General features: G+C 51.6%; 1 protein-coding gene across 2 annotated transcripts; it reads right to left on the reverse strand.

Moving 5' to 3' along the window:
• Positions 1 to 13,970: 13,970 nt before the first annotated feature.
• Positions 13,971 to 23,744, reverse strand: S1PR2 (sphingosine-1-phosphate receptor 2). 2 transcript variants are annotated; one of them, XM_054461677.2, is made up of 3 exons: positions 23,615 to 23,739; positions 21,128 to 21,292; positions 13,971 to 17,461 (listed from the first exon to the last, which is right to left on the reverse strand). In XM_054461677.2, exon 3 carries the CDS (start codon positions 17,417 to 17,419, stop codon positions 16,358 to 16,360), a length of 1,062 nt encoding a protein of 353 aa, XP_054317652.1. In that variant the 5' UTR covers positions 17,420 to 17,461; positions 21,128 to 21,292; positions 23,615 to 23,739; the 3' UTR covers positions 13,971 to 16,357. The 2 variants fall into 2 exon arrangements, with proteins under 2 accessions (XP_054317652.1, XP_054317653.1); XM_054461678.2 differs by lacking the exon at positions 21,128 to 21,292 and having other exon boundaries at positions 23,615 to 23,744.
• Positions 23,745 to 26,742: the final 2,998 nt, after the last annotated feature.

Genomic DNA, 26,742 nt, shown 5'->3' on the forward strand with positions numbered 1-26,742 from the left:
CAAATATCCATCAAAATTACCAACAGGCTGGGCAGTGGCTCACACCTGTAATCCCAGCAATCTGGGAAGCTGAGGCAGGCAGATTTGCTTGAGTCCAGGAGTTCAAGACCAGCCTGGGCAACATGACAAGACTCCATCTCTACAAAAAAATACAAAAATTAGGCTGGGTGGGTCGCCTGAGGTCAGGAGTTCAAGACCAGCCTGACCAACATGGTGAAACCCCTTCTCTACTAAAAATACAAAATCAGCCAGGCATGGTGGCACATGCCTGTAATCCCAGCTACTTGGGAGGCTGAGGTAGGAGAATCGCTTGAACCTGGGAGGCAGAGGTTGCAGTGAGCTGAGATCGCACCATTGCACTCCAGCCTGGGCAACAAAAGCAAAACTCCCTCTCAAAAAAAAAAAAAAAATTAGTTGGACATGGTGGCAGGCACCTGTAGTCCCAGCTACTCTGGAGGCTGAGGTGGGAGGATCACCTGAGCCCAAAGAGGTTGAGGCTGCAATGAGCCATGATCACACCACTGTGCTCCCACCTGGGTGACAGAGTAAGACCCTGTCTCAAAAAAAAAAAAAAAAAAAAAAAAACACAACTCAGACACCTCGCATATCTAAATACGAAAGCAAAGTCAAGAAAGCTTTTGAAATAAAACACAGAACATCTATGTGACTTGTGGACAGGCAAGTGTTTCTTCGGCAGGACACAAAGCACATTAGTCATAAAAGAAAATATGCTAGACTCTATGAAAATGAGTTTTTGGGTTTTTTTGTTTTTTTTTTTTTTTTGATACAGGGTCTCACTGTCTCCCAGGTTGGAGTGTAGTGGTGCAATCACAGCTTACTACAATCTTGAACTCCTGGGCTCAAGTGATCCTCTCACCTCAGCCTCCAGAGTAGCTAGTAGCTGGGGCTATAGGTATGCACCACCACACCTGGCTAATTTTTTTTTTTTTTTTTTGGTTGACACAGGGTCTTACTATGTTGCCCAGGCAGGTCTCGATCTCCTGGCCTCAAGTGACCCTTCCACCTTGGCCTCCCAAAGTGCTGGGATAACAAGTGTGAGCCACTATGCCCAGCTGAAAATGAGTTTTGGTTCATCAAAAGATGCCATTAAAAAGGAAGCCACAGACGGCCAGGCAAGGTGACTCATGCCTGTAATCACAGCACTTTGGGAGGCCGAGGCGGGTGGATCATGATGTCAAGAGTTTGAGACCAGCCTGGCCAACATGGTGAAACCCTGCCTCTACTAAAAATACAGAAGTTAGCCAGGCGCAGTAGCGGGGGCCAGTAATCCCAGCTACTTGGGAGGCTGAGGCAGGAGAATTGCTTAACCCAGGAGGCGGAGGTTGCAGTGAGCCGAGATCGCGCCACTGCACTCCAGCCTGGGTGAGAGAGCAAGACTCCATCTCAAACAAACAAAAAAAGAAAAGCCACAGACATACGTCTGACAAAAGACTCATACCTATAATACGTATAGAACTCCTTCAACTTAATGACAATCACTTTTTTGCTAAATGGCTAAAAGAGCTAAATAGGCATTTCACAAAAGAGGATGCCCAGATGGCCAAGGCTAATGTGGGAAGCTGCTCAACTTCATTAGTCATCAGGGAAATGCAAACTCAAACCTCAATATAATATCACCCTCACACGCACACACACAAATGAAAAAAAAATTTTTTTCAAGTGTTGGCAAAACCAGAACTCTTCTATGTTGCTGGAGGAAGTCTCAAATGGTATAGCCGCTTTGGAAAATGATTTGGCAACATTTGCTAAAGCCAAGTCTACTGCTGCCCAGGACCCACCAATCCCATGCCTGGAATGAGTGTATATATCTACCAATTGACACGAACAAGAAATGTTCATAATAGTTTACTCACAATAGCCAAAAGCTGAAGACCACATGAACAATAATAGAACAGATAAATAGTTACTTATTCACGTGGAATATTATACACAGGGGTCATAAACCTTCTATTTTAGAGGCAGGGTCTTGCTGTCACTCAGGCTGGTGTGTAGTGATGTGATCATAGCTCACTGCAGCCTCAACCTCCCAGGCTCAAGCAATCCCCCTGCCTCAGGCTCCCAAGTAGTAACTGAGACTACAGGCATGCACCACCACACCCAGCTAATTTTTTTTTTTTTTTTTTTGTAATCCCAAAGTGTTGAGATTACAGACATGAGCCACTGCGCCCAGCAAAAAATAAAAAAATTTTTTTCAAGTGTTGGCAAAACCAGAACTCTTCTATGTTGCTGGAGGAAGTCTCAAATGGTATAGCCGCTTTGGAAAATGATTTAAGTTAGCTGGGCATGGTGGCACACGCCTGTGGTCTCAGCTACTCGGGAAGCTGAGGTGGGAGGATCGCTTGAGCCCTGGAGATAAAGGCTGCAGTGAGCTATGATTATGCCACTGTACTCCAGCCTGGGCAACAGAGCAAGACCCTATCTCAGAAAAAACAAACAGACAAACAAAAAAACGTGAATTTCAAAAACCTTACACTGCATGAAAGAAAACAGTCATAGGAGGGTACATACTGTGTAATTCTGGTTAGAGAAATTACCAAGGCACTTATCTCCATTTTTCTCACCCACTTCAAACTTAGGCTTCCTTCCTTCTTTCCAGGCCACTTACACCCCACCTTCCTCCCTCAACTCTTCCCAGCCTCCTTCAGCCTGCCAGGGTCCATAACATGGCCATTGTCCATGACAGCCACAAGCCCTAGAGAAAAAATGCCAGTTACAGGCCAGAGACTTGCCCACCTCCTGGAGAATGACGTGGAAATACACAGTGTCTGCTCCTGAACCGCAAAGAAAGTTTCCCTGTCTACACCGCGGTGAGCAGGAATAAAAGCTAGGACTGCCCTGGCCTTAAATTAAGCCAGAGGGATGTCACGTGAGGAGACTCCTTCCGGGAAAAGACCACCAATTAACCACAGCTGATTCTCCAAAAGCAATCTGCAAGTTGGGGATCATTAGTTGGTGCAAAGGTAATTGCGATCTTTGCTATTAAAAGTAATGAGCTGGGTGCAGTGGCTCACGCCTGTAATCTCAGCACTTTGGGAGGCCGAGGCGGGTGGATCACGAGGCAGGTGGATCACTTGAAGCCAGAAGTTTGAGACCAGCCTGGCTACATGATGAAACCCTGTCTCTACTAAAAATACAAAAATTAGCTGGACGTGGTGGTGGGCACCTGTAATGGCAGCTCCTGGGGAGGCTGAGGCAGGAGAATCACTTGAACCTGGGAGGCGGAGGTTGCAGTGAGCCGAGATTGCGCCACTGCACTCCAGCCTGGGAGACAGAGTGAGACTCCATCACAAAAAAAATAAAGTAACATACTCATTTTATAGATGAGGCTAGCTGACAGTTGTCATGTGCCATCCCCAAAGCCTACTTGGGTTGTTGAGTGTTGGATATGAGATTCAAATCTGCTTTTCCTAACTTGATAGTATGCACTTTTAACAGTTATGCCGCCACAATTGCCGACAACAATGAATCACATCCGACCCACTTCATTTCCCTTTTTTTGAACAGATTTGTCTATTCCTGGATAAGACATTCAAGGAAGGGTGGTGGTATTGCTTTCTTTGAATTTCTTATCCGAGAATAGTTAAATCTGTCCAAAAAAAGGGGGAAGGTGGTGGTATTGGGTGTCTGAATTTTGGGCAAGTATGTCAGCTTTGTAGACAAACAGGAAAAAATGGCTAGATATGAGGATGGAGAGATGGTTTAGAAACCGTTTGTAGGTTTTTTGTTTGTTTGTTTGTTTGTTTTTAGAGAGGCAGTCTCACTCTGTTGCCCAGGCTGGAGTGCAGTGGTGCCATCGTAGCTCACTGCATCCTCCAACTCCTGGGTTCAAGCGATCCTCCTGCTTTGCCCTCCTGAGTAGCTGGGACTATAAGCGCCTGCTACCATGCCCAACTAATTTTTAAGATTTTTTGTAGAGCTGGGGGTGTCTCACTGTGTTGCCCAGGCTAGTCTCGAATTTCTGGCCTCAAGCAGTCTTCCCGCCTGAGCCTCCTAGAGCACTGGAATTACAGACGTGGGCCACACCACGCCCAGCCAGAAACCCTTTGAAGACTGCTAATGAAACAACAGTTCCAGGCAATGGTTATCCATGGATGATCAAACCTTTAGGGAAACACCAAGTGGGGAATTTACAAAGGCAGGGTCAGGCGGATGGCATCCGAATCCCTGGATCATTCTGAGTTATCAGTGAAAAGTGGAAAGAAAGGCCAGGCACAGTGGCTCATGCCTGTAATCCTAGCACTTTGGGAGGCTGAGGCAGAAGGATCACTTGAGCCCAGGAGTTCCAGACCAGCCTGGGCAACATAGTGAGACCTTGGTTCTACAGAAAGGTTTTTTGGTTTTTGTTTTGTTTTGCTTTTGAGATGGGGGGGTCTCACTCTGTCACCCAGGCTGGAGTGCAGGTGTGCAATCTCTGCTCACTGCAGCCTCTGCCTCCTGGGCTCAAGCAATCCTCCCCACTCAGCCTCCCGAGTAGCTGGGACTACAGATGCATGCCACCATGCCCAGCTTTTTTTTTTTTTTGTAGACACAGGGTTTCACCATGTTGCCCAGGATGGCCTCCAACCTCTGTGCTCAAGCTATTTTCCCACCTCAGCCACCCAAAGTGCTGGGATTACAGGAGTCAGCCACCACACCCTGCCCAAAAAAGGTATTGTAGCATTTTTTTAAGTGTTGCTACATTTTAGAGATTAAAAAAATGGAGTATTTACAAATGAAATTATTTGAGGTCTCAGATTTGCTTCAAAATATCCAGTGAGGCTGGCTGGGTGTGGTGGCTGACACCTGTAATCCCATAATTTGGGGAGGCCAAGGTGGGTGGATTTCTTGAGCCCAAGAGTTGGAGACCAGCCTAGGCAACATGGCGAAACCCTTCTTTACAAAAATTAGCCAGACATGGTGGTTTGCATCTGTAGCCCCAGCTACTTGAGAGGCTGAGGCAGGAGGATGGCTTGGGCCTGGGAGGTCGAGGCTGTAGTGAGTTGTGATCACACCATTGCACTCCAGCCTGGGCGACAGAGTGAGACACTGTCTCAAAAAAAAAAAAAATCCTTTGAATAATAATTGATTCAGGCAAGAATGAATGCTGAAAGAGTGAAAGTCTGATGAATAACAGGATATTTATAGAGTCTCAACATACCTTCCCACAAGAAACTTAATAATTACAAACCGGAAAGCAGTAACTTTATAGCAGAGACACGCCGGGGTCTTCCTGCCAAAAAGGCACAACCTGAATCTAATCCTAAGGAAACAGCAGACAAACCCAAGTTGAAAGACATTCTGCCTAATAACTGACCTACATTTTGTTAAAACGTCAAGGTCACAAAACACAAAAAGGCTCAGAAATTGATCTCAGTGAAAGAAACTAAAAAGACAACTGAAAACAACAACTGATCTGGGATTTTCTTTTGCTCTAAAGGTCAGTGATGTGACAATGGGTGAAATCTAATTAGGTTTGCAGATTTTCTGCTTTTGATCATTTTACCGAGGTTATGTTAGAGAATGCCTTGTTCTGGCCACGTGCGGTGGCTCACGCCTGTAATTCCAGCACTTTGGGAGGCTGAGGCAGGCGGATCACCTGAGGTCAGGAGTTTGAGACCAGTCTAGCCAACATGGTGAAACCCTGTCTCTACTAGAAATACAAAAATTAGCCGGGTGTGGTGGCATGCGCCTATAATCCCAGCTGCTTGGGAGGCTGAGGCAGGAGAATCACTTGAACCTGGGAGATGGAGGTTGCAGTGAGCCAAGGCTGCACCACTGCACTCCAGCCTGGGCAACAAGAGCAAAACACTGTCTCAAATAAAACAAAAAAAAAATTGTTGAGATGTGCCAGGCACGGTGGCTCATGCCTGTAATCCCAGCACTTTGGGAGGCCGAGACGGGCGGATCACAAGGTCAGGAGTTCGAGACCAGTCTGGCCAACATAGTGAAACCCTGTCTCTACAAAAAATACAAAAAAAAAAAATTTGCCGGGCGTGGTGGGCACCTGTAATCCCAGCTACTCAGGAGGCTGAGGCAGGAGAATCACTTGAACCTGGGAAGCAGAGGTTGCAGTGAGCCAAGAGCCACCATTGCACTCCAGCCCAGGCGACAGTGTGAGACTCTGTCTCAAAAAACAAAAAAGAAAAGAAAAATTGTTAAGATAGTAATCAAAAGAGCTCAGTTACTCAGAGGCTGCAGAAACTGGAAATATGAAATCTAGAATTGCGCTGCCCAATACTGTAGCTAATGATTTCTGTTAATTAAAATTCAATAATATGTAAAATTCAGTCCCTGCCTGCCTCACATTAGTCATATTTGTAATGCTCAAGACAGTGTTGCTCTGAATTATGGAGCCGAGAATGCTTCTTAGAATATGGTGAAGGGCCAGGCACAGTGGCTCACACCTGTAATCCCAGCACTTTTGGAAGCCGAGGTGGGAGGATCATCTGAGCCCAGAAGTTTGTGGCCAGCTTAGGGAACATGACAAAAGCCCATCTCTACAAATAAAAAATTTAAAAAGTAGCCAGGCTTGGTGGCAAGCGCCTACAGTCCCAGCTTCTCGGGAGGCTGAGGCAAGAGAACCACTTGAGCCTGGGAGGTTGAGGCTGCGGTGAGCCGAGATGGCACCACTGTACTCCAGCCTGGGTGACAGAGTGAGACCCTGTCTCCAAAACAACAGCAAAACAGAATATAGTGCAAAGACTACATCTTTTTTTTTTTTTTTTTTTTTTTTGAGACGGAGTTTCGCTCTTGTTGCCCAGGCTGGAGTGCAATGGTACAGCCTTGACTCACCACAAACTCTGCCTCCGGGGTTCAAGCGATTCTCCTGCCTCAGCCTCCCAAGTAGCTGGGATTACAGGCATGCACCACCATGCCCGGCTAATTTTGTATTTTTAGTAGAGACAGGGTTTCTCCATGTTGGTCAGGCTGGTCTCGAACTCCTGAACGCAGGTGGTCCACCCGCCTCAGCTTCCCAAAGTTCTGGGATTACAGGCGTGAGCCACTGTGCCCAGCCAAGGACTACATATTTTTAAATTACTAGGGGTTCCTGGTAAGAAACACACATTTCTAGGTTCATTCCAGACCAGTTTAGTCAGAATCTCTGACCATAGAGCTTGAGAATTTGCATTTAAGCAGGTTCTTCCAGGTCATTCCTTTGTTGGTCCCTATTAGGCAACAGCCTCCCTAGGGGAAAAAGGAGGTGAAAGTCATCTTGTGTTTCCTGCTGAAAGGACCACTTTAATTTGGGCTCCAAGATTTGAGAGCTATCAACAAATGGGATCTTCAGATCCAGATATTGAGGAGGATCAGATATGATTGTGGGCCTGGCGCAGTGGCTCACGCCTGTAATCCCAGCACTTTGGGAGGCTGAGGTGGGTGGATCATGAAGTCAGGAGTTAGAGACCAGCCTGGCTAACATGGTGAAACCCTGACTCTACTAAAAATAGACAAAAATTAGCCAGGCATGGTGGCGGACACCTATAATCCCAGCTACTTGGGAGGCTGAAGCAAGGAGAATCTCTTGAACCTGGGAGGAGGAGGTTGCAGTGAGCCAAGATCACGCCATTGCACTACAGCCTGGGCGACAGTGCAAGACTCCATCTCAAAAAAATTAGCTGGGTATGATGGTGCACGCCTGTAATCCCAGCTACTCGGAAGGCTGAGGCGGGAGAAGCGCTTGAACCTGGGAGGCAGAGGTTGCAGTGAGCCAAGACTGCGCCATTGCACTCCAGCCTGGGCAACAAGAGTGAAACTCTGTCTCAAAAAAAATAATAAATAAAATTAGCTAGGTGTAGTGGTGCATGCCTGTAATCACCGCTGCTAGAGAAGCTGAGGCAGAAGAAACTCTTGAACCTGGGAGGTGGAGGTTGCAGTGAGCCGAGATTGTGCCACTGCACTCCAGCCTGGGCGACAGAGTGAGACTCTATCTCCAAAAATAAATAAATAAATAATTTTTTTTTGAGACGGAGTTTCGCTGTTCTTGCCCAGGCTGGAGTGCAATGGCACGATCTCCGGCTTACCACAACCTCTGCCTCCTGGGTTCAAGCAATCCTCCTGCCTCAGCCTCCTGAGTCGCTGGGATTACAGGCATGTGCCACCACACCCGGCTAATTTTGTATTTTTAATAAAGACGGGGTTTCTCTATGTTGGTCAGGATGGTCTTGAACTCCCAACCTCAGGTGATCTGCCCACCTCGGCCTCCCAAAGTGCTGGGATTACAGACGTGAGCCACCGTGCCCAGCTGAAAAACATTTTAAAAAGATATGACTGTGGTCTTCAGTGACTCACTGGGTTCCAATCCCATGCTACTTGACCTTGGGTGAATTACTTAACCTCTCTGTGCCTCGGTTTCTTTATCTGTCAAAAAGCCGATAATAGCACCTACTCTATAGGATTATTGTGAGGATTCCAGAAGTTTGCAGATGTCAAATGATTCTAACAGTGCCCAGCACACGAGCACACATTAGACTTTTTATTTTTTGAGACAGGGTGTCACTCTGTTGCCCAGGCTGGAGTGCAGTGGCATGACCACAGTTCATTGCAGCCTCGGTCACCTAGGCTCAAAGAATCCTCCCACCTCAGCCTCCAGAGTGGCCAGGACTATAGACACGTACCACCACACCAGGTTATATATGTATTTATTTACTTATTTTTACAGATGGGGTCTCACTATGTTGCCCAGGTTCATCTCAAACTCCTGGCCCCAAGTGATCCTCCTGCATTGGCCTCCCAAAGGGCTGGGATTACAGGAATGAACCACCACGCTGGCCCTATTTTCTTTTCTTTCTTTCTTTCTTTTTTTTTTTGAGACAGAGTCTCGCTCTGTCGCCCAGACTGGAGTGCGGTGGCGTGATCTCAGCTCACTGCAAGCTCCGCCTCCCAGGTTCACGCCATTCTCCTGCCTCAGCCTTCCAAGTAGCTGGGACTACAGGTGCCCACCACCACACCCGGCTAATTTTTTGTATTTTTAGTAGAGATGGGGTTTCACCGTGTTAGCCAGGATGGTCTCAATCTCCTGACCTCGTGATCTGCTAGTCTCGGCTTCCCCAACTGCTGGGATTACAGGCGTGAGCCACTGCGCCCGTCCTTCTTTTCTTTTCTTTTTTTTTTTTGAGATGGAGTTTCGCTCTTGTTGCCCAGGCTGGAGTGCAATGGCGTGATCTCGGCTCACTGCAACCTCTACCTCCCACGTTCAAGCGATTCTCCTGCCTCAGCCTCCCAAGTAGCTGGGATTACAGGTGCCCACCACCACGCCTGGCTAATTTTGTATTTTTAGTAGGGATGGTTTCACCATGCTGGCCAGGCTGGTTTCAAACTCCTGACCTCAGGTGATCCACTCGCCTCAACATTCCAAAGTGCTGGGATTACAGGCGTGAGCTATCACACCTGGCACTATTTTCTTTTCTTTTTTTTTGATTCGTTTTTGTTTTGTTTTGTTTGTTTTTGTGGTCTAAAATAAACTCTTAATTGCACATTTGTGTCTTGGGTTATCTGTGGGGTGAGAAACCTCCTCCTCACTTCTAATCCCAGCTATCCAGGTACAATCTGGTGTTGTGGTCTGGCTGTGGGTGAGGGGTAGAGGTGGGTGCAAGGCTGGCCCTTGAGTCTGCACCAATGTCTTCAAGGCAGGGAGCTCAGACCATGGTTGTACTTGCACTGCTTCGGGGCCTCATTGAAGCCCTCACACAGGGACAGGTCACTCTCAGTGGTCGGACAGTCCAGGAACTGCCTGATCTTGTAGGTGCAGGGCCCCATCTGTAGGGGCTGGGGGGCAGCACAGGTCGGGGTCTGACTGGCCAGTCGGCATGCTGTGGCTTCCCCAAGGCCTGGTGGCGGTGGTGAGACCTTATTATATTAGATATTAGATATTATTATATTAGATATTATTATATTAGATATTATTATATTAGCTATTAGATATTATTATATTAGATATTATATATTATTATATTAGATATTAGAGACAGAGATGGCGGCAGCAGTTCTGTCGCAGGGACAAATGCCCCCCCCCCTTTTTTTTTTTTTTTTTTGAGATGCAGTTTCACTCCTGTTGCCCAGGCTGGAGTGCAAAGGCGCGATCTTGGCTCACTGCAACCTCCGCCTCCCGGGTTCAAGCAATTCTCCAGCCTCAGCCTCCCCAGTAGCTGTGATTACAGGTGCTCACCACCACGCCTGACTAATTTTTTTTTTAGACAGAGTCTCACTCTGTTGCCCAGGCTGGAGTGCAGTGGCGCAATCTCGGCTCACTGCAACCTCCATCACCCGGGTTCAAGAATTCTCCTGCCTCAGCCTTCCTAGTAGCTGGGACTACAGGTGCGTGCCACCACGCCCAGCTAACTTTTGTATTTTTAGTAGAGACAGGGTTTCACCATGTTGGCCAGGCTGGTCTTGAACTCCTGACTTCATGACCCACCCGCCTTGGCCTCCCAAAGTGCTGGGATTGCAGGCATGATCCCAGGTGTGATCCCAAAATTAGGCACATGGACTGATTTTGTATTTTTAGTAGAGATAGGGTTTCACCATGCTGGCCAGGCTGGTTTCAAACTCTTGACCTTGGCTGGGCACAGTGGCTCACATCTGTAATCCCAGCATTTTGGGAGGCCAAGGCGAGCGGATCACTTGAGGCCAGGAGTTCGACACCAGCCTGACCAACATGGTGAAACCCCCGTCTCTACTATAAATACAAAAATTAGCCAGGCTTGGTGGCACATGCCTGTAATGCCAGCTACTCGGGAGGCTGAGGCAGCAGAATCGCTTGAACTCAGGAGGTGGAGGTTGTAGTGAGTCGAGATCACATCATTGCACTCCAGCCTGGGCAACAGAACAAGACTCTGTCTCAAAAACAAAACAAAACAAAACAAAAAAACTCCTGACCTCAGGTGATCTGCCTCCCTCGGCCTCCCAAATCATGCCTGGGATTACAGGCATGAGCCACCACACCCGGCCCTATTTTATTTTCTTCCTAGCACTTAACACTCACTGAAATGACCATCATTTGCTTTTGTTTTATTTATTCAACAAGTATTTATTGAGGACCTACTGTGTGTAGGCATTCCAGGCAGAGGGAACAGCAGGTGCAAAGGCCCTGGGGTGGGAACATGCCAAGTAGTGTTTAAGATGTTAGAGATAGCCAGGCATGGTGGCTCAGGCCTGTAATCCCAGCACTTTGGAAGGCTGAGGTGGGAGGAGCACTGAGCCCAGGAGTTTGAGACCAGCTTGGGCAACATGGTGAAACCCTGTCTCTACAAACAATAAAAAAAAGTAGGCCAGTGTGTTGGCACATACCTGTAGTTCCACCTACTTGGGAGATTGAGGTGGGAGAATGGCTTGGGCCCAGGAGGTCAAGGCTGCAGTGAGCTGTGATTATGTCACTGCACTCCAGCCTGGGTGACAGTCAGACCCTGTATCAAAAAAAAAAAAAAAAAAAAATGCTAGAGAGCTATAAATAGCCAGGCAAGGTGGCTCACACCTGTAATCTCAGCACTTTGGGAGGTTGAGGCAAGCAGATCTCTTAAGCCTAAGAGTTCAAGACCAGCCTGGGCAACATGGCAGAATCATGTCTCCACAAAAAAAGAAAATTAGCAGGCTTATAATCCCAGCTACTAGGAAGGCTGAGGTGGAAGGATCACCTGAGCCCATGAGCCCAGGAGGCTGAGGCTGCAGTGAGCTGTGATTGCACCACTGCACTCGAGCCTGGGTAACAGAGTGAGACCTTGTCTCCAAAAAAAAAACAACGCTGGAGATACATTAGTAAATAAGGCAGGTGCAGTCCTATATTCACAGTGCTTATATTTTAATGGGGGTAGAGACAGATAAATTGATATATATTAGGTTGGTGCTAAAGTCATTGCAGTTTTTGCCATTAAAAGTCATTGTAGGCCGGGCGCGGTGGCTCACACCTGTAATCCTAGCACTTTGGGGGGCCGAGGTGGATGGATCACAAGCTCAGGAGATTGAGACCATCCTGGCTAACACGGAGAAACCCTGTCTCTACTAAAAAAAAATACAAAAAATTAGCCGGGCATGGTGGCAGGCACTCATAGTCCCAGCTACTCAGGAGGCTGAGGCAGGAGAATGGCGTGAACCCGGGAGGTGGAATTTGCAGTGAGCCGAGATCGGGCCACTACACTCTAGCCTGGGTGACAGAGCGAGACTCCGTCTCAAAAAAAAAAAGAAAAAGAAAAGTCATTGTGGTTTTTGCCATTAAAAGGAATAGCAAAAGTTATTGCAATTTTTGCCATTAAAGGTAATGGCGAAAACCGCAATGACTTTTGCACCAACTTAATAATATATACTGCCAGGTAATAAGCAAGTGACTCCTTTCTGAGGAGGTGGCATTTGAGCAGAGTCCTGAAGGGGGAGATAGAGAACCCTGTGGGTACTTGGGGAAAATCTATTGACTCCAGCCTGGCCTGTGCCTTTTTCCCCCACCCCACCCCCCATCCCATCTAGGGTTCAGGTTTCCAAACAGAGGTTGTTGTCTCAACTGCTAGAGAAGGGGAATTCCGATGGGGGTTGCAGGCCCTCAGCGTCTGCGGTCTGCCTTCTCTCCCACTGGCTGTCCTAGTCTTTAAGCTGGTGTTGCTGTGTGGGGCTCCAGCTTGGGGGCCTAGAGTCCCCCATCAAAGAGTTCGTGCCTGAAATCCCAGCACTTTGGGAGGCCCAGGTGGAGGCAGGAGGATCACTTGAGCCCAGGAGTTCAAGACCAGCCTGGGCAACATAGGGAGACCCCCCTCACCGCCTACAAAAAAAAAAAAAAAAAAAAATTAACCAGGCATGGTGGTGCATGTCTGTGGTCCCAGCTATTCGGGAGGCTGAAGTGAACCATGATGGCACCAACTGCACTACAGCCTAGGCAACAGAGCAAGACCCTGTCTCAAAAAACAAACAAAAAAACTCTAGACTTGTCTTCAAAGGAGCCACTGAGCCGGCTGCCTGCAGACAAAAGAGTATCACCAGAGAACCCACCGAGGGACCCACCCGAGGCTGCATCCTGTCTTGGCTTCTCCTGGTTCTTGATGAACTTTGTGGATCCTCCTTCTACGGCAAAGAGGGAGCTGAGTGGTCTCTCTCTCTCTCTTTTTTTTTTGTTCCTCTCTGTCGCCCAAGCTGAGGTGCAGTGCCGTGATCTCGGCTCACTGCAACCTCCACCTCCCGGATTCAAGGAATTCTCTTGCCTCAGCTTCCTAAGTAGCTGGGACTAGAGGCACCCGCCACCACACCCAGCTAATTTTTGTATTTTTTGCAGAGATGGGGTTTCCCTATGTTGGCAGGCTGGTCTCGAACTCCTGATCTCAAGTGACCCGCCCACCTCAGCCTCCCAAAGTGCTGGAATTATAGGAGTGAGCCACTGCACTCAGCTGAGTGGCCCCTCTCTAGCCCAGTGGTGGATCCAGTGTGGTCTGGAGTCAGCCTGCTTGGGTTCAAATCCAGACAGGCGCTACCCCGACTAGCGCCATGTGACTCAGAGCAGTTTGCTTGATCTCTCTAAACTCACATCTCCATAAGAGTTTATAGTAACTTCCACCTCCTGAGCAGTCAAGTCTTTATGCCTGGAAAGTGCTCGGTAAAGATCAGCCATTACTTTTGGGAACACCATGTCTAAGGGTGGGTATCTGGGTTCTTTGTACCCTCCTCAAACCATCTCTCCAGCTCCCCGGGAGGCACATACAATTGGGAGGATGTAGGAGCCTCCCACCACCCGCCAGGCTGTATCTTTCAGGGAAAGCAGGGAGATCCCAGGCCGAGTTAATCCCTGGGAGGGGCAGGAGAGTTGCCCCTGGGAAAGATCCCGGTTGACCTCTGTTTTCTCCTGGCTCAGGCCGGGTTAAGGGTGTCAGGAGCACAGAATGGGAAGGTTGGCAAAGGATGAGTTACTCAGGCAGCAGCCCCCCTCCCGTTCCATCCAGCCCAGCCATGGGGCGCTCCTGGGGGAGATTGCTCCCTGAAAAGACACACCAACCACCAGAAACAGAAATTGAACCGTTTATTAGCCTAGGTCTGGGTTTCAGGCATTGTGGGGGCATGTCTGGGGAGCTCTATGAGGGGAAACAAGCCCCTGACTGGCTCTTTGCCCCCCAAAGACCCGCTCCCCCAGGCTTTGCATTCACAAGAAATTACTCTGAGGCATGAGGTTTCCTTCCCCAAGGTGAGCTGCACCCCAGCTCTCCAGTGGGAGGATGGGCCAGCAATTCCAAAGGGGTCTGGGCAGGACCAGAGCTCCCCGACTTTGGCAGCTTCAACACAAACAGGAGCAGACAGGACAGCATTCATTCTGGGGGAAATGTGATGAGGAGAGGAGGGTCACAGACATCACGCCTATGTGCACGCGCGCGTGCACACACACACACACACACACATAAATATATGTTTGTACCGTAACATCCCTTCCATTAACCACAGGTTTTTGTGAAGTCCTTCTGGGGGGTTAGGGGAGAGTGTCCCCAGGAAATGTCCCTAGCCACTGCCACCCCCATGCTCCATTCAATATAACTTGAAAGAAGAAGGCCGGGCACAGTGGCTCACGTCTGTGATCCCAGCACTTTGGGAGGCCGAGGTGGGCGGATCACTTGAGGTCAGGAGTTTGAAACCAGCCTGGCCAACATAGTGAAACCCTGTCTCTACTAAAATACAAAAATTAGCCAGACATGGTGGCGGGTGCCTGTAGTCCCAGCTACTCGAGAGGCTGAAGCAGGAGAATCGCTTGAACCCGGGAGGTAGAGGTGGCAGTGAACGGAGATTGAACCACTGCCACCTCAGCCTGGGTGACACAGTGAGACTCCATCTCAAAAACAAAACAAAAATCTTGAAACTGTCTCAAAAACAAAAAAAAATCTTGAAAGAAGACACAGCGGGGTTCAGGCTCAAGGCTTCTCTCTGCCTTGCTCAGGAGACCTGGTACTTTAGCAGGGGCTGCAGGTGTGGAGCTGAGAATAGCTTGGGGGGTGGCTGTTTTTGAAAGGAGGGTGTCTGCAAACATCACACCCAGAATTTTCTCAAGTTGCGCCTTGCATCAAGAGTCCCAAAGCCCTCCTCAGCCACCCAAACTCGTTTTTCTCACTTTTGGTGTGATTCTTCTGTGCCCCAAATAGTGCAACTGAGCAATGAGGTCTGAGAATGAGGAATGGACCTCAGCCGCCGTCCCCTCCCCACCTCCAGCCGTGGTTTCCGGGCCTCAGAGAGAAGGGGAGAAGTCGTCAAGTGGCAGCTGATGAAATTTGGGGAAGCTGTGGATTTGGGCTCTGGAGGGTCAGAGAGGAGGCCTCTAGCTCCTCGGGACAGTGGTTCTATAGTCGCATGAAGTTGCCCAGAGAAGGTGGCAGGAGGAATACATTCAAAAAGGAGAAATCGGTGCAGGACTAGGGACCAGGGAAGAAAATGTACAAATTCTTTGTACCACCAGGTGAGGTGGCTTACGCCTGTAATCCCACACCTTGGGAGGCCAACATGGGTGGATCATGAGGTCAGGAGTTCAAGACCAGCCTGGCCAAAATGGTGAAACCCCATCTCTACTAAAAATACAAAAAAAAAAAAAAAAAAAAAATTAGCTGGGCGTGGTGGGTGGCAGGCACCTGTAATCCCAGCTACTCAGGAGGCTCAGGCAGGAGAATCACTTGAATCTGGGAGGCGCAGGTTGCAGTGAGCTGAGACCACACCACTGCACTCCAGCCTGGGCAACAGAACGAGACTTCATCTCAAAAAAAAAAAAAAAAGGCCGGGTAAGGTGGCTCACGTCTGTAATCCCAGCACTTTGTGAGGCCGAGGCGGGCGGATCACGAGGTCAGGAGATCAAGACCATCCTGGCTAACACGGTGAAACCCCATCTCTACTAAAGGTACAAAAAATTAGCCAGGTGTGGTGGCGGGTGCCTGTAGTCCCAACTACTCGGGAGGCTGAGGCAGGAGAACGACATGAACCCAGGAGGCGGAGCTTGTGGTGAGCCAAGATCGCGCCACTGAACTCCAGCCCGGGCAGCAGTGCAAGAGTCCATCTCAAAAAAAAAAAAAAAAGAAATCCTTTGTACCAGGTGGTAAAGTGCTCCTGCCCTGAGCTCCCCTTAAATGCTGCCTGCCCTCACCCTGGCTCTTCACAGGTCCCCTGCCCTGGCCTCCCCAGGATCCAGTTCTAAAGGGGTCACACTAGCCACCGGACTGGCCCTCAGGACCCCACTGCAACACTGCTATGTGACTAGTCAGTGCCTTATCTGGCCTTTCCAGGTGTGAAATATTTGCAACACCACCCAGGTCTGTGGGGCGGGGGCATCTGGCTCAGCAGCCCCACATCTCTGTCTGAGGCCACCCAGTGGCCTCTCCATAAACCCCTCTGCCCTGGCCTGGTTGTTGGTCCACCCCCACTCTCAGACCACCGTGTTGCCCTCCAGAAACGTGGGCGACGTGGGCATGTGCATGCCCCTCTCCAGGGAGCTGGAGCTGCGGAGTGGCAGGAGGTGGTGGCCCGGGGTCCCGCCCCGCCTCCGTCCTTGCACCCCCACCCCCGGCCGCCAGCACTGCAGCGGCCGAAGCACCTCCCGCCGCAGGTCCCGGCTGCGCCACGTGTAGATGACGGGGTTGAGCAGCGAATTCAGGGTGGCGAAGGCGAAAAAGTAGTGGGCTTTGTAGAGGATTGGGCAGGAGTGGACGGGACAGGCATAGTCCAGAAGGAGGATGCTGAAGGCGGGCAGCCAGCAGACAATAAAGACGCCTAGCACGATGGTGACCGTCTTGAGCAGGGCTAGCGTCTGCGGGGCGGCCACGTCAGCGTGGCTTGAGCGGACCACGCAGTAGATGCGCACGTACAGCGCCACGATGGCCAACAGGATGATGGAGAAGATGGTCACCACGCACAGCACATAATGCTTGGCGTAGAGAGGCAGGACAGTGGAACAGGCCTCGAGGTGGCCCAGGCAGTTCCAGCCAAGGATGGGCAGGCCACCGAGGACCAGCGAGATGAGCCATGAGGCCCCGATGAGCAGGAGCATGCGGCAGCTCTTGTCGCTGCCGTACAGCTTGACCTTGGCAATGGCCACGTGGCGCTCAATGGCGATGGCCAGGAGGCTGAAGACAGAGGCCGAGAGCGTGATGAAGGCAGAGCCCTCCCGGGCAAACCACTGCACAGGCGTCAGCCTCAGCGTGACAGAGCCGGAGAGCAAGGTATTGGCTACGAAGGCCACGCCTGCCAGTAGATCGGAGGCGGCCAGGTTGCCCAGAAACAGGTACATTGCCGAGTGGAACTTGCTGTTTCGGGCCACCGCAATGAGCACCAGAAGGTTTTCCACCACAATGGCGCAACAGAGGATGACGATGAAGGCTGAGGCCACCTGGCGGGAGGTCGTCTCCTGCGTTTCCAGCGTCTCCTTGGTATAATTATAGTGTTCCTGGACCTTGTTGGGGTTCAGGTACTCCGAGTACAAGCTGCCCATGGTGGGGCTCAGAGGCCTGCTGGGGCCATGGGGCTCTCAGAACTGCAGAGAAGATAGACAGACAGACAGACAATAGTTCAGAGCTGTGGCTGCTACCTGGGCTCTGGCCTCGGATGGGCTGAGATTCAATTTCCTGCTCTGTTACTCTTCGAGGAAGGGCCACATGAATTCAGAATCATCATCATCCCCACTTACAGACAGGAAACCCAGAGAGGTTAATTCACTTTTCTAAAGTCTCAAATTTAACCAGCAGCAGGGCCAGAGAGACTGGCTCTGCGGCCTCTATAAGCCCTAGGCTACACTCTTTCTTATTTATTTTATTTATCTATATTTTAAAGACAAGGTCTTGCTCTGTCATTCAGGCCGGAGTGCAGTGGCGCAATCATAGCTCCCTGCAGCCTTGAACTCCTGGGCTCAAGTGATCCTCCCACCTCAGCCTCCCACCTCAGCTTCAGCTACAAGCACATGCCACCACGCCTGGCTAATTTTTTTTTTTTTTTTTTTTTTTTGAGATGGAGTCTCACTCTGTTGCCCAGGCTGGAGTGCTGCAGCGCAGTCTTGGCTCGCTGCAACCTCCTCCTCCTGGGTTCAAGTGATTCTCCTGCCTCAGCTTCCTGAGTAGCTAGGATTACAGGCACCTGCCACCAGGCCCAACTAATTTTTTTTTTATTTTTAGTAGAGACGGGGTTTCACCATGTTGGCCAGGATGGTCTCGAACTTCTGACCTCATGATCCGCCTGCCTCGGCCTCTCAAAGCGCTGGGATTACCAGTGTGAGCCACTGGGCCCAGCCACCTGGCTAATTTTTTTTTTTTAGAGATTGGGTCTCACCGTGTTGTCCAGGCTGGTCCTGAACTCCTGGCTTCAAGCAATTCTCCTCGGCCTCTCAAAGCAATGAGATTACCGGTGTGAACCATGACATCTTGCCTCTTTTAATTTTCATTATTATTTTCTAGAGATAGAGTCTTGCTCTGTCACCCAGGCTGGAGTGCAGCGGCATGATCATAGCTCACAGTTGACTCAACTCCTGGGCTCAAGTGATCCTCCTGCCTCAGTCTCCTGAGTAGCTACACGCTTTCAAAGGGAAAGAAGCTCCCCCAAATGGCATGAAAAATATAATGTGGACTTCCAGAAACCTTGCCCACCCACCCAGAGAGCAAGCCCTAGGCAGGTCCTGGAGGGTTTGTCTCTTTTCTGGAACACACAGGCGCCTGCAGCCTCATGCTGACCTGGGTCAGGGAGAGTCTCATCACTGATAGCTCCGTGCCCTGCTCATTCATTACCACCCACTAACGCTGGATTTCAGGATGGGTCTAAGCCTTGAGGCCACGAGTGCTCCCAAGATAAGGTCTTGGGGAGACACCAGGGCGGCCCTGAGGTTCAAACATCCCAGAAGTCACACCATCTTCAAGGACACAGACCCTGGAGGCAATCCAGAGTTCGCTCCCATTCCACCTCTGAAACACTGGGCAAGTCCCTAGACGCTGTCTCAGCCTGAACCTCCTTATCTGTGCAATGGAGAGAAGAAAGCCCACTTCATGGGGGTGATGGGAAAATCCTTTTAAATGACGCATGAGGCACGTTTAGCTCATAGTAAGCATTCAACAAATACTGCCAAATGTTATTAGCTCCCCTCTTTCCTCCAATCCTTTGGGAAGGGAAGGGATGTAAGCCAACCAGATGAGATCTCCAACAGCCTGTTCTCATCAGCACCATCTAGCTCTGTCCTGGGACAGAAGGTCCTGCGGGGATGGGCAGGGTGCTGGCACCCCCTCCCCAGCCAGGATGAAATCCAGATGTGAGGCCCCTGGAACAAACAGGGTGGAGTCCTCACTCTGCAGTCACATCCGGTGTGAGGAAGGCGGGATGTGGGGGGAGTCAGGATGGGAGAGACCCCATCTGGGAGGTCCTGGCTGGGAGGATGGGGCAGCTTTGCTGAAGTCATGTGAGCCGTGGAGGGGTGTGCAGCCCCGCCTGGAGGGGGTAAGGCATTTGTTCCATGAAAGCCTGAGTCACCCCCCAACCCCCTCCCATCCCTCCCCTCCACCCTCTTCCATCCCTCCCCCTACCCCCTCCCATCCCCCCCCCATCGCCACCCACCAAGGAAAACTGAGCCGTGGGGGGAGGGGGCGGGGAGAGGCGCTCCTCTGCAGAGAGGATAAGAGGCAGACACCATGGCCTTCCCCCAGCTTGGGGGTAGGGTTAGGGGGGTGTCAGAGGAGCCAGTGCAGTGTATGCCTTTCATGAAGGGAGAGGAAGTTCCAGCTCGTAGCTAAATGGGAGGGAGGGGGGAGAGTAGGGGGAGTCCTCCCCAGGTCCCTAGAAACACGTCTGGCAAGGACTGTGTGCACCGTTCCAGAAAAGTCTGGTTAGGCCAGTTCTCCTGAGCCCAGGAGTGATAGAGGCTTCCGGAGTCACCCAGCCATCTCAGTCCCTGGCCGACCCCTCCAAGGGGCATCCTGGCCCCTGGCTGGACAGAGGCAGCTGCTCCCCCGGGGCGGAGGGACATCCGTCCTAGTTTGGGAACAGACAAGGGCTTGTGCACGTCCCCGGGGACTGCTGCCCCTCCCAGATAGCCACACAGAGGCCCCTTGTTCCCTTGCTGGACGGAGCCCCGGGCATCTTGTTGCCCTCTGCACGCTGCAGCCAGTCCCAGGCAGGCTTGGGCCCAGGCTGCGGCTGGATCAGACACAGCTGATGGGCCGGAAACAGCCCACGCCCTGATTGGCTCATTTTCAATCCAAGGGCACTGAGCGATTTGCCTATTGGCCCAGGCTTTCCATCTTCTGCCTCTGATTGGTCCAGGTGGGGGCGCTCTACGGCCAGCCCTACTGATGGGGTCCTTTATAGGCGACGGGAGCTCAGGCTTTCTAAAGATAGAGTTAATGCTATGTGGACGTCCCTAGGGGGAGTTTGAACCGCAGCCTGACCTCTGGGTCACCCCGACCAGATGCCCCCAGGCTGCCCTGGCCTGCTGGGCCCCTCCTGGGGTTCATAAGTGAGAATCAAGGTCCCTTTCCAGGCCTGGGAAGCGCACTGTGCAGTGCAGCCGCCCCCTCTGCTGCTCACCAAGAGATTTACTGTGGCTTCCTGGAGAAATAAGAAATGTGTTTAGGCCGGGCGCAGTGGCTCATGCCTGTAATCCCAGCACTCTGGGAAGCCGAGGCGGGCCTATCACCTGAGGTCATGAGTTCGAGACCAGCCTGGCCAACATGGTAAACCCCCCCCCCCCTTTCTACTCAAAATACAAAAAAAATTAGCCGGGCGTGGTGGTGTGCGCCTGTGATCCCAGCTACTTGGCAGACTGAAGCAGGAGAATCGCTTGAACCCGGGAGGCAGAGGTTGCAGTGAGCCAAGATCGCAGCCATTGCACTCCAGCCTGGGTGACAGAGCAAGACTCTGTCTCAAAACAAAACAAAACAAAATGAAATGTGTTCAGCCCTTGCACCCCAGGGACTAACCAAGCAGTCTGTCTTCTTCCCTGAGAGGAAGACTGGGGGTGCTGCACTCTCACCTTCTGCAGCCCCGGGGTGGCTAAGGCATTCACAGAGGGAGAAGCAGCTCTCCTAGAGAAGGGGAAACTGAGGCCCACATTCTATCCAAGCCTTATCTTAACCACTAGGACTTTACTGAGGCGAGCACTTAGGCAGTTGACACCTCCCAGAAAGAGAAAGCAGGGCACTGAGGTTGGAGCTGGCAGAAGACTCACCCCCTAGGTGGATGGTGTGGCCTAGCCCATGTCTCCTCCCTGTGTAAGGTTACCAGGTTTTGAGAAGGACACAGAGCCTGTCTCCGGTCACCTTCACCAAGTCCGTCCTGACTCCCTCTCAGAAGCTCAGAAAGAGGCCACTGGGCTCACATAGAATGTCCGGGCCTGAAATGGAACAGGAGGGACAAGTGATGGGGTTTGGAAGGAAGGGAAGAGAGATAGACGACTGTTTGGCTGAGATTAGGAGAGGGGAAGGATGGAGGAAGCCTCAGTGGCTTCCAAGGTCCTCTCCACCCACTCCCAGTTCCAGAAAGGCAGGCCCTGTGGTTACAGTTCCCCCTGGTCACCCATGGAGCCCGTGGTAGCCACCCTACCTTTTGGTTTCCCTGTGATTGTCAGGACCCCCTACCCTGCCATTCTCTACCAAGCAGCCAGGGGGAGCTTTTAAACTTGTAACTCCATGTCACTCCCCAACTCCAAATTCTTCCACGGCTCCCTATAGCCCAAGTAGCATGGCCCCTGCCGACAAAGCCTCCTCCCACTCTCCCCCAGGGCCATTCCACTCCAACCACACTAAGCCTCCTCCATGCTACCCCCACCCCTACCTCCAAGCCTTTACCCCTGCTGTTCTTCTTGGGGCACACTGTTTTTCTCAAATTTTTTTTTTTTTAGACAGTCTCACTCTGTTGCCCAGGCTGGAGTGCAGTGGTGTGATCTCGGCTCACCGCAACCTCTGCCTCCAGAGTTCAAGCGATTCTCCTGCCTCAGCCTCCTGAGTAGCTGGGATTACAGGTGCCCACCACCACACCTGGCTAATTTTTGTATTTTTAGTAGAGATGGGGTTTCACCATGTTGGCCAGGCTGGTCTGGAACTCCTGACTTCAGGTGATTCACCTGCCTAAGCCTCCGAAAGTGCTGGGATTACAGGCGTGAGCCACCACGCCTGGCCTTTCCCCAAATCTTTGAATGACTGTCTCCCCATCTTTCAGGTGTCTATTTAAAGGTCACTTCCTCAGAGGGGACTCCCCTGACCCCCAGTCTATAATAGCAGCCATCTCCAAGCCTTTTCTAATCATAGAATCTTGTTTTATTATCTGCACAGCACTTGCCACTATGGGAAACTATCATGATACTTTTCCTTTTCTGTCTGGCTTCCACCTAGACAGTCAATGCGTAAGGCCAGGGAACAAGTCAGTTATCAGCCCCTACAGGGATGCCTGGCACAAATAAAACACTCAGAAAACGGTGGAAGGGGCAAATGAATGAATGAATGAATGAACCAACGAACAAAGGAGACCCTAGTGGGTTCCCAAGGGTGGAAACTCCTAAGTTCAGCCCAGACCCAAACAACAACAAAGGAGCCTGGAGACACCTCTGGTCCGCGGGCAGCGCCCCCATGGCCCACCATCAACCAGGCAAAGCCCAGCGTGTCTCCATGGAGATGGCAGCAGGACCCGCCCCCGTGCTGGCCCGCACTCTCGGCCTCCTTATCTGGCTTAGGAATGCGCGGTATCCACGCTCGCTCGCGCGGGAGCCACGCCTCCTCTCCCCCCCGCCCCCGAGACCGCCACACGCGCGGGACCCCCAGGTCTCCAAGCGGGACTGAAAGGATTCCTCTCCGTCCCGCCAGGGGTCCCCCCTCGAGATTCTGGGAAGACTGGGGGTGGGGGACCAGATCGCAGCAGCAGCTGCACTGCGAGTTCCGAGCCTGACCGAGTCGCCCCACGAGGGGGACCGTGGGCTCAGCGCATGGCGCCCGGAGCATCTGACAAGGACAGAGACAGAGGAGGGGGTGGAAATCCCCGGGTGAGTCAACCCGTGCCTGAGAAGGGGGCGAGTTCCGACGCTCCGCCCGGCTCCGGACCACGCGGGGTCCGCGCCACGCGCGCCTTCACCCACGACCCATCCCTGAGCCGGAGTTGAAAGAGGAGGCGCCTGAGCCACGCAGTCACTTTCTCTTTCCTTACAAAACAAAGCCACGCCCCCCGCGGGGGGACCGGAGGAGGCAAACAACTTGGGGAAACCGAGGCAGAAAGCCCGACGTGCAACCGCCCTCCCCGTGGGTGCCGCCCCTTGGCTTGGAGGCTCCACGGCGCGCACATCCTTTTGCCCTCGCTCAGCTGGAGTCAGCCAGGAGGGGTGCTGCACCCCTCCCCCAAACACACTCCCCAAGACCCTGGTCCCCGAGCACGGCGTCCTGCCTCCCAAAGACTCCAGTCGAAAGCGCTCGGATTCCGCCTTCTCCCCGGCGCCAACTTCCTGCCGCTGAGAAAGGCGGGGAGCACAGTCTGGGGGTTCGCGGCCGAGGCAGTGGGGGCCGCCTGGAGTCTTGGAAAGGGCGCACTGTGACCACCCGCTCCGTGCAGCAGGAACCCAGGCGGCGCGTGCGCGCCACAGCCCCCCGATTGGGGCCCCCCAGCTCGGATCCCGAGATCTCAGAGGACCAAGGCCCTCCCTTTCTGCTTCCTTGTCGCCACGCGCGCTCACCTGGCTAGGCCGGCCCGGCTCCCGGCCCTGGCCGGAGGGGCCTTGGCGTCTGCTTCCCCGGGCGGCCGCGGCTGGGGCTGGGGTTGCCAGCCGGGCTCGGCTACGTCCCGGGGCTGGGACGAGGGACAGACGGGGGCGGGGAGAGCCGCCGCCTCTGCCCCCCGCTCGCCCCGCCCTCCTCTCCTCCCCTTTCCGGCGGCGGCTGCAATGAATTCCAGATGTGACCGGCCGGCTGGCCGGGGCGCACGCGGGGGCCGACAGGAGCTGCACGGAGGGCCCTTTGTCCGCACCCCGACCTCTCGCTCTGCCCCTCCCAGCCCCTACCCGTGAGAACCGGCCGGCGCGAAACGTCACGCAGCCTGGTGACGTCACAGTACTCCTGGCCAGGTGGCCTTAACCTGAAACAACTGTCTTCAACTCCAGGTTACCTCTGGGCTTACCCCTGGGACCCTGGACTTGGAAGAAAACACGAGGTCACTTTTATTGACTCAACAAAGAGCCTTGGAAGTACCTACTAGGTGTCAACGCAGCAAATAGGCATTAAGTGCCTACTGTGTGTCCACCCAACAAATAATGAAATTCCTACTAAGTGCAATGCCCTGTCCCAAAGACAAAATTGATCTCTCCCTTTTTTTTTTTTTCTTTTTTTGAGACAGGGTCTCGCTCTGTCATCCAGGCCAGAGTGTGGTGGCTCAATCATAGCTCTGGGGAGCCTCAACCTCCTGCCTCAGCCTCCAGAGTAGGTGGGACTACAGGTGCGCCATCATGCCTGGCTAATTTTTTGCAGTTTTTTGTAGAGATGGGGTCTCGCTATGTTGCCCAGGCTGGTCTTGAACTGCTGCATTCAAGCAATCCTCCTGCCTCAGCCTCCCAAAGTGCTGCAATGACAGGCATGAGCCACTGTGCCTGGCCAGTCTTTCCCTTGATAGGACTACAGAATTCAGGTGCTGCCCTGTCTCCCCTGGGGGACTGGGGACACTCCACACTCTCTTGCCTCTGTAGATCACTGTCCCCTCTGGCTGGGGGACCAGCAAGGCCCAGTTTGTGCCTGCCTTCCAGCATTGAGCCCAGTCTTCTATCCAGATTTCCAATTTTCACTAATTCCTGGGCATTTCTGTGTGCCTGCCTGCGGAAATGATGGACACTACACCTTCATCGAATGGTGTGTGTGTGTGTGTGTGTGTGTGTGTGTGTGTGTGTGTGTGTGTAACCAGCAATTCAACAACAGGATAAGAAAGCCCCTCATTCCGTCAACAAAATTTTTTTGTTTGAGACAGAGTCTTCCTTTGTCTCCCAGGCTGGGGTGCAGTGGTGCCATCTCAGCTCACTGCAACCTCTGCCTCCCGGGTTCAAGCTATTCCTGTGCCTCAGCTTCTCAAGTAGCTGGAAATACAGGCACGTGCCACCACGCCTGGCTGATTTTTTCGTATTTTTAGTAAAGACAGGGTTTCACCATGTTGGCCAGGCTGGTCTCGAACTCGTGACCTCAAGTGATCCGCCTGCCTCAGCCTCCCCAAGTGCTGGGATTACAGATGTAAACCACAGCACCCGGCAACAAATATTTTTTATGCACCTACTGGGCACAACACTGAACAACAACAACAACAACAAAAAGGAAAAACTCCTTGACCAGATGGATTTTTTTTTTTTTTTTTGAGACAGAGTCTAGCTCTGTCGCCAGGCTGGAGTGTAGTGGCACTATCTCGGCTCACTGCAACCTCTGCCTCCCGGCTTCAAGCGATTCTCCTGCCTCAGCCTCCTGAGTACCTGGGATTACAGGCATGCGCCACCACGCCCAGCTAATTTTTGTATTTTTAGTAGAGATGGAAGTTTCACCATGTTGGCCAGGATGGTCTCGATCTCCTGACCTTGTGATCCGCCCGCCTCGGCCTCCCAGAGTGCTGGGATTACAGGCATGAACAACCGTGCCCGGCCAACCCAATGGATCTTATGTTCAGGTGGGAAATATGGCTTTTTATGAGGGTACCATTTGTGAAAATGTACACATTATATGTTATAAACATAATCTGGCCAGGCACGGTGGCTCACGACTGTAATCCCAACACTTTGGGAAGCCAAGGCGGGTGGATTGCTTGACCCTAGAAGTTCTAGATTAGCCTGGGCAACATGGTGTAAACCCATCTCTACAAAAAATACAAAAATTGGCTGGGCATGGTGGCTCACTCCTGTAATCCCAGCACTCTAGGACTCCAAGGTGGGTGGATCACTTGAGGTCAGGAGTTTGAGACCAGTCTGGCCAATATGGCAAAACCCTTTCTTTACTAAAAATACAAAAAATTAGCCGGGCGTGGTGGCGGGCGCCTATAATCCCAGCTACTCGGGAGGCTGAGTTAGGAGAATCACTTGAACCTGGGAGGCAGGGGTTGCAGTGAGCCAAGATGGTGCCATTGGACTTCAGCCTGGGCAACACAGCAAGACTTCATCTCAAAAAATAAAATAAAATAAAAATAAAGAGGCCGGGTGTGATGGCTCACACCTGTAATCCCAGCACTTTGGGAGGCAAAGGCAGGTGGATCACCTGAGGTCAGGAGTTCGAGACCAGGCTGGCCAACATGGCGAACCCCATCTCTACTAAAAGTATGAAAATTAGCCGGGAATGGTAGTGTGTGCCTGGAGTCCCAGCTACTCGGGAGGCTAAGGCAGGAGAATTGCTTGAACCCTGGAGGTAGAGGTTGCAGTGAGCCGAGATAATGCCATTGCACTCCAGCCTGGGCGACAGAGCAATACTCCATTTTAAATAAATAAATAAATATATATATATATAAAAATAAATAAAACTAAATAAATAAACGGAGTAATCTTGTGTGTACTGATGGCAAATGGTCTTCAACATATTAAGTTGAAAAAGTACAGTGTAGACCAGTATGCATTGCATTTCTGGGTGTATTTATAAGAACTATATAAATACACACATATTTGCCTGTGACATACAGTCTGTCTCTGGGAGAAGGCACCAGACCCTAGTCACAACAGTTACTCTTAGGGAGAGGAACCAGGGGGCAGGGAAACGAGGTAAGAAGAAACAGCTTTTCATGGTATACCCTGGAGGGCTGTTTGAAATCTTTTTTTTTTTTTGAGACAAGGTATCTCCATATTGGCCAGGCTGG

The sequence above is a fragment of the Pongo pygmaeus genome, chromosome 20, assembly GCF_028885625.2.
Source record: "Pongo pygmaeus isolate AG05252 chromosome 20, NHGRI_mPonPyg2-v2.0_pri, whole genome shotgun sequence".
In the NCBI taxonomy this organism is placed as follows: domain Eukaryota; kingdom Metazoa; phylum Chordata; class Mammalia; order Primates; family Hominidae; genus Pongo; species Pongo pygmaeus.

Bases quoted from the DNA above. Each gene is read 5' to 3' on its own strand.
- S1PR2 (XM_054461678.2), bottom strand. From the start codon at position 17,419: ATGGGCAGCTTGTACTCGGAGTACCTGAACCCCAACAAGGTCCAGGAA.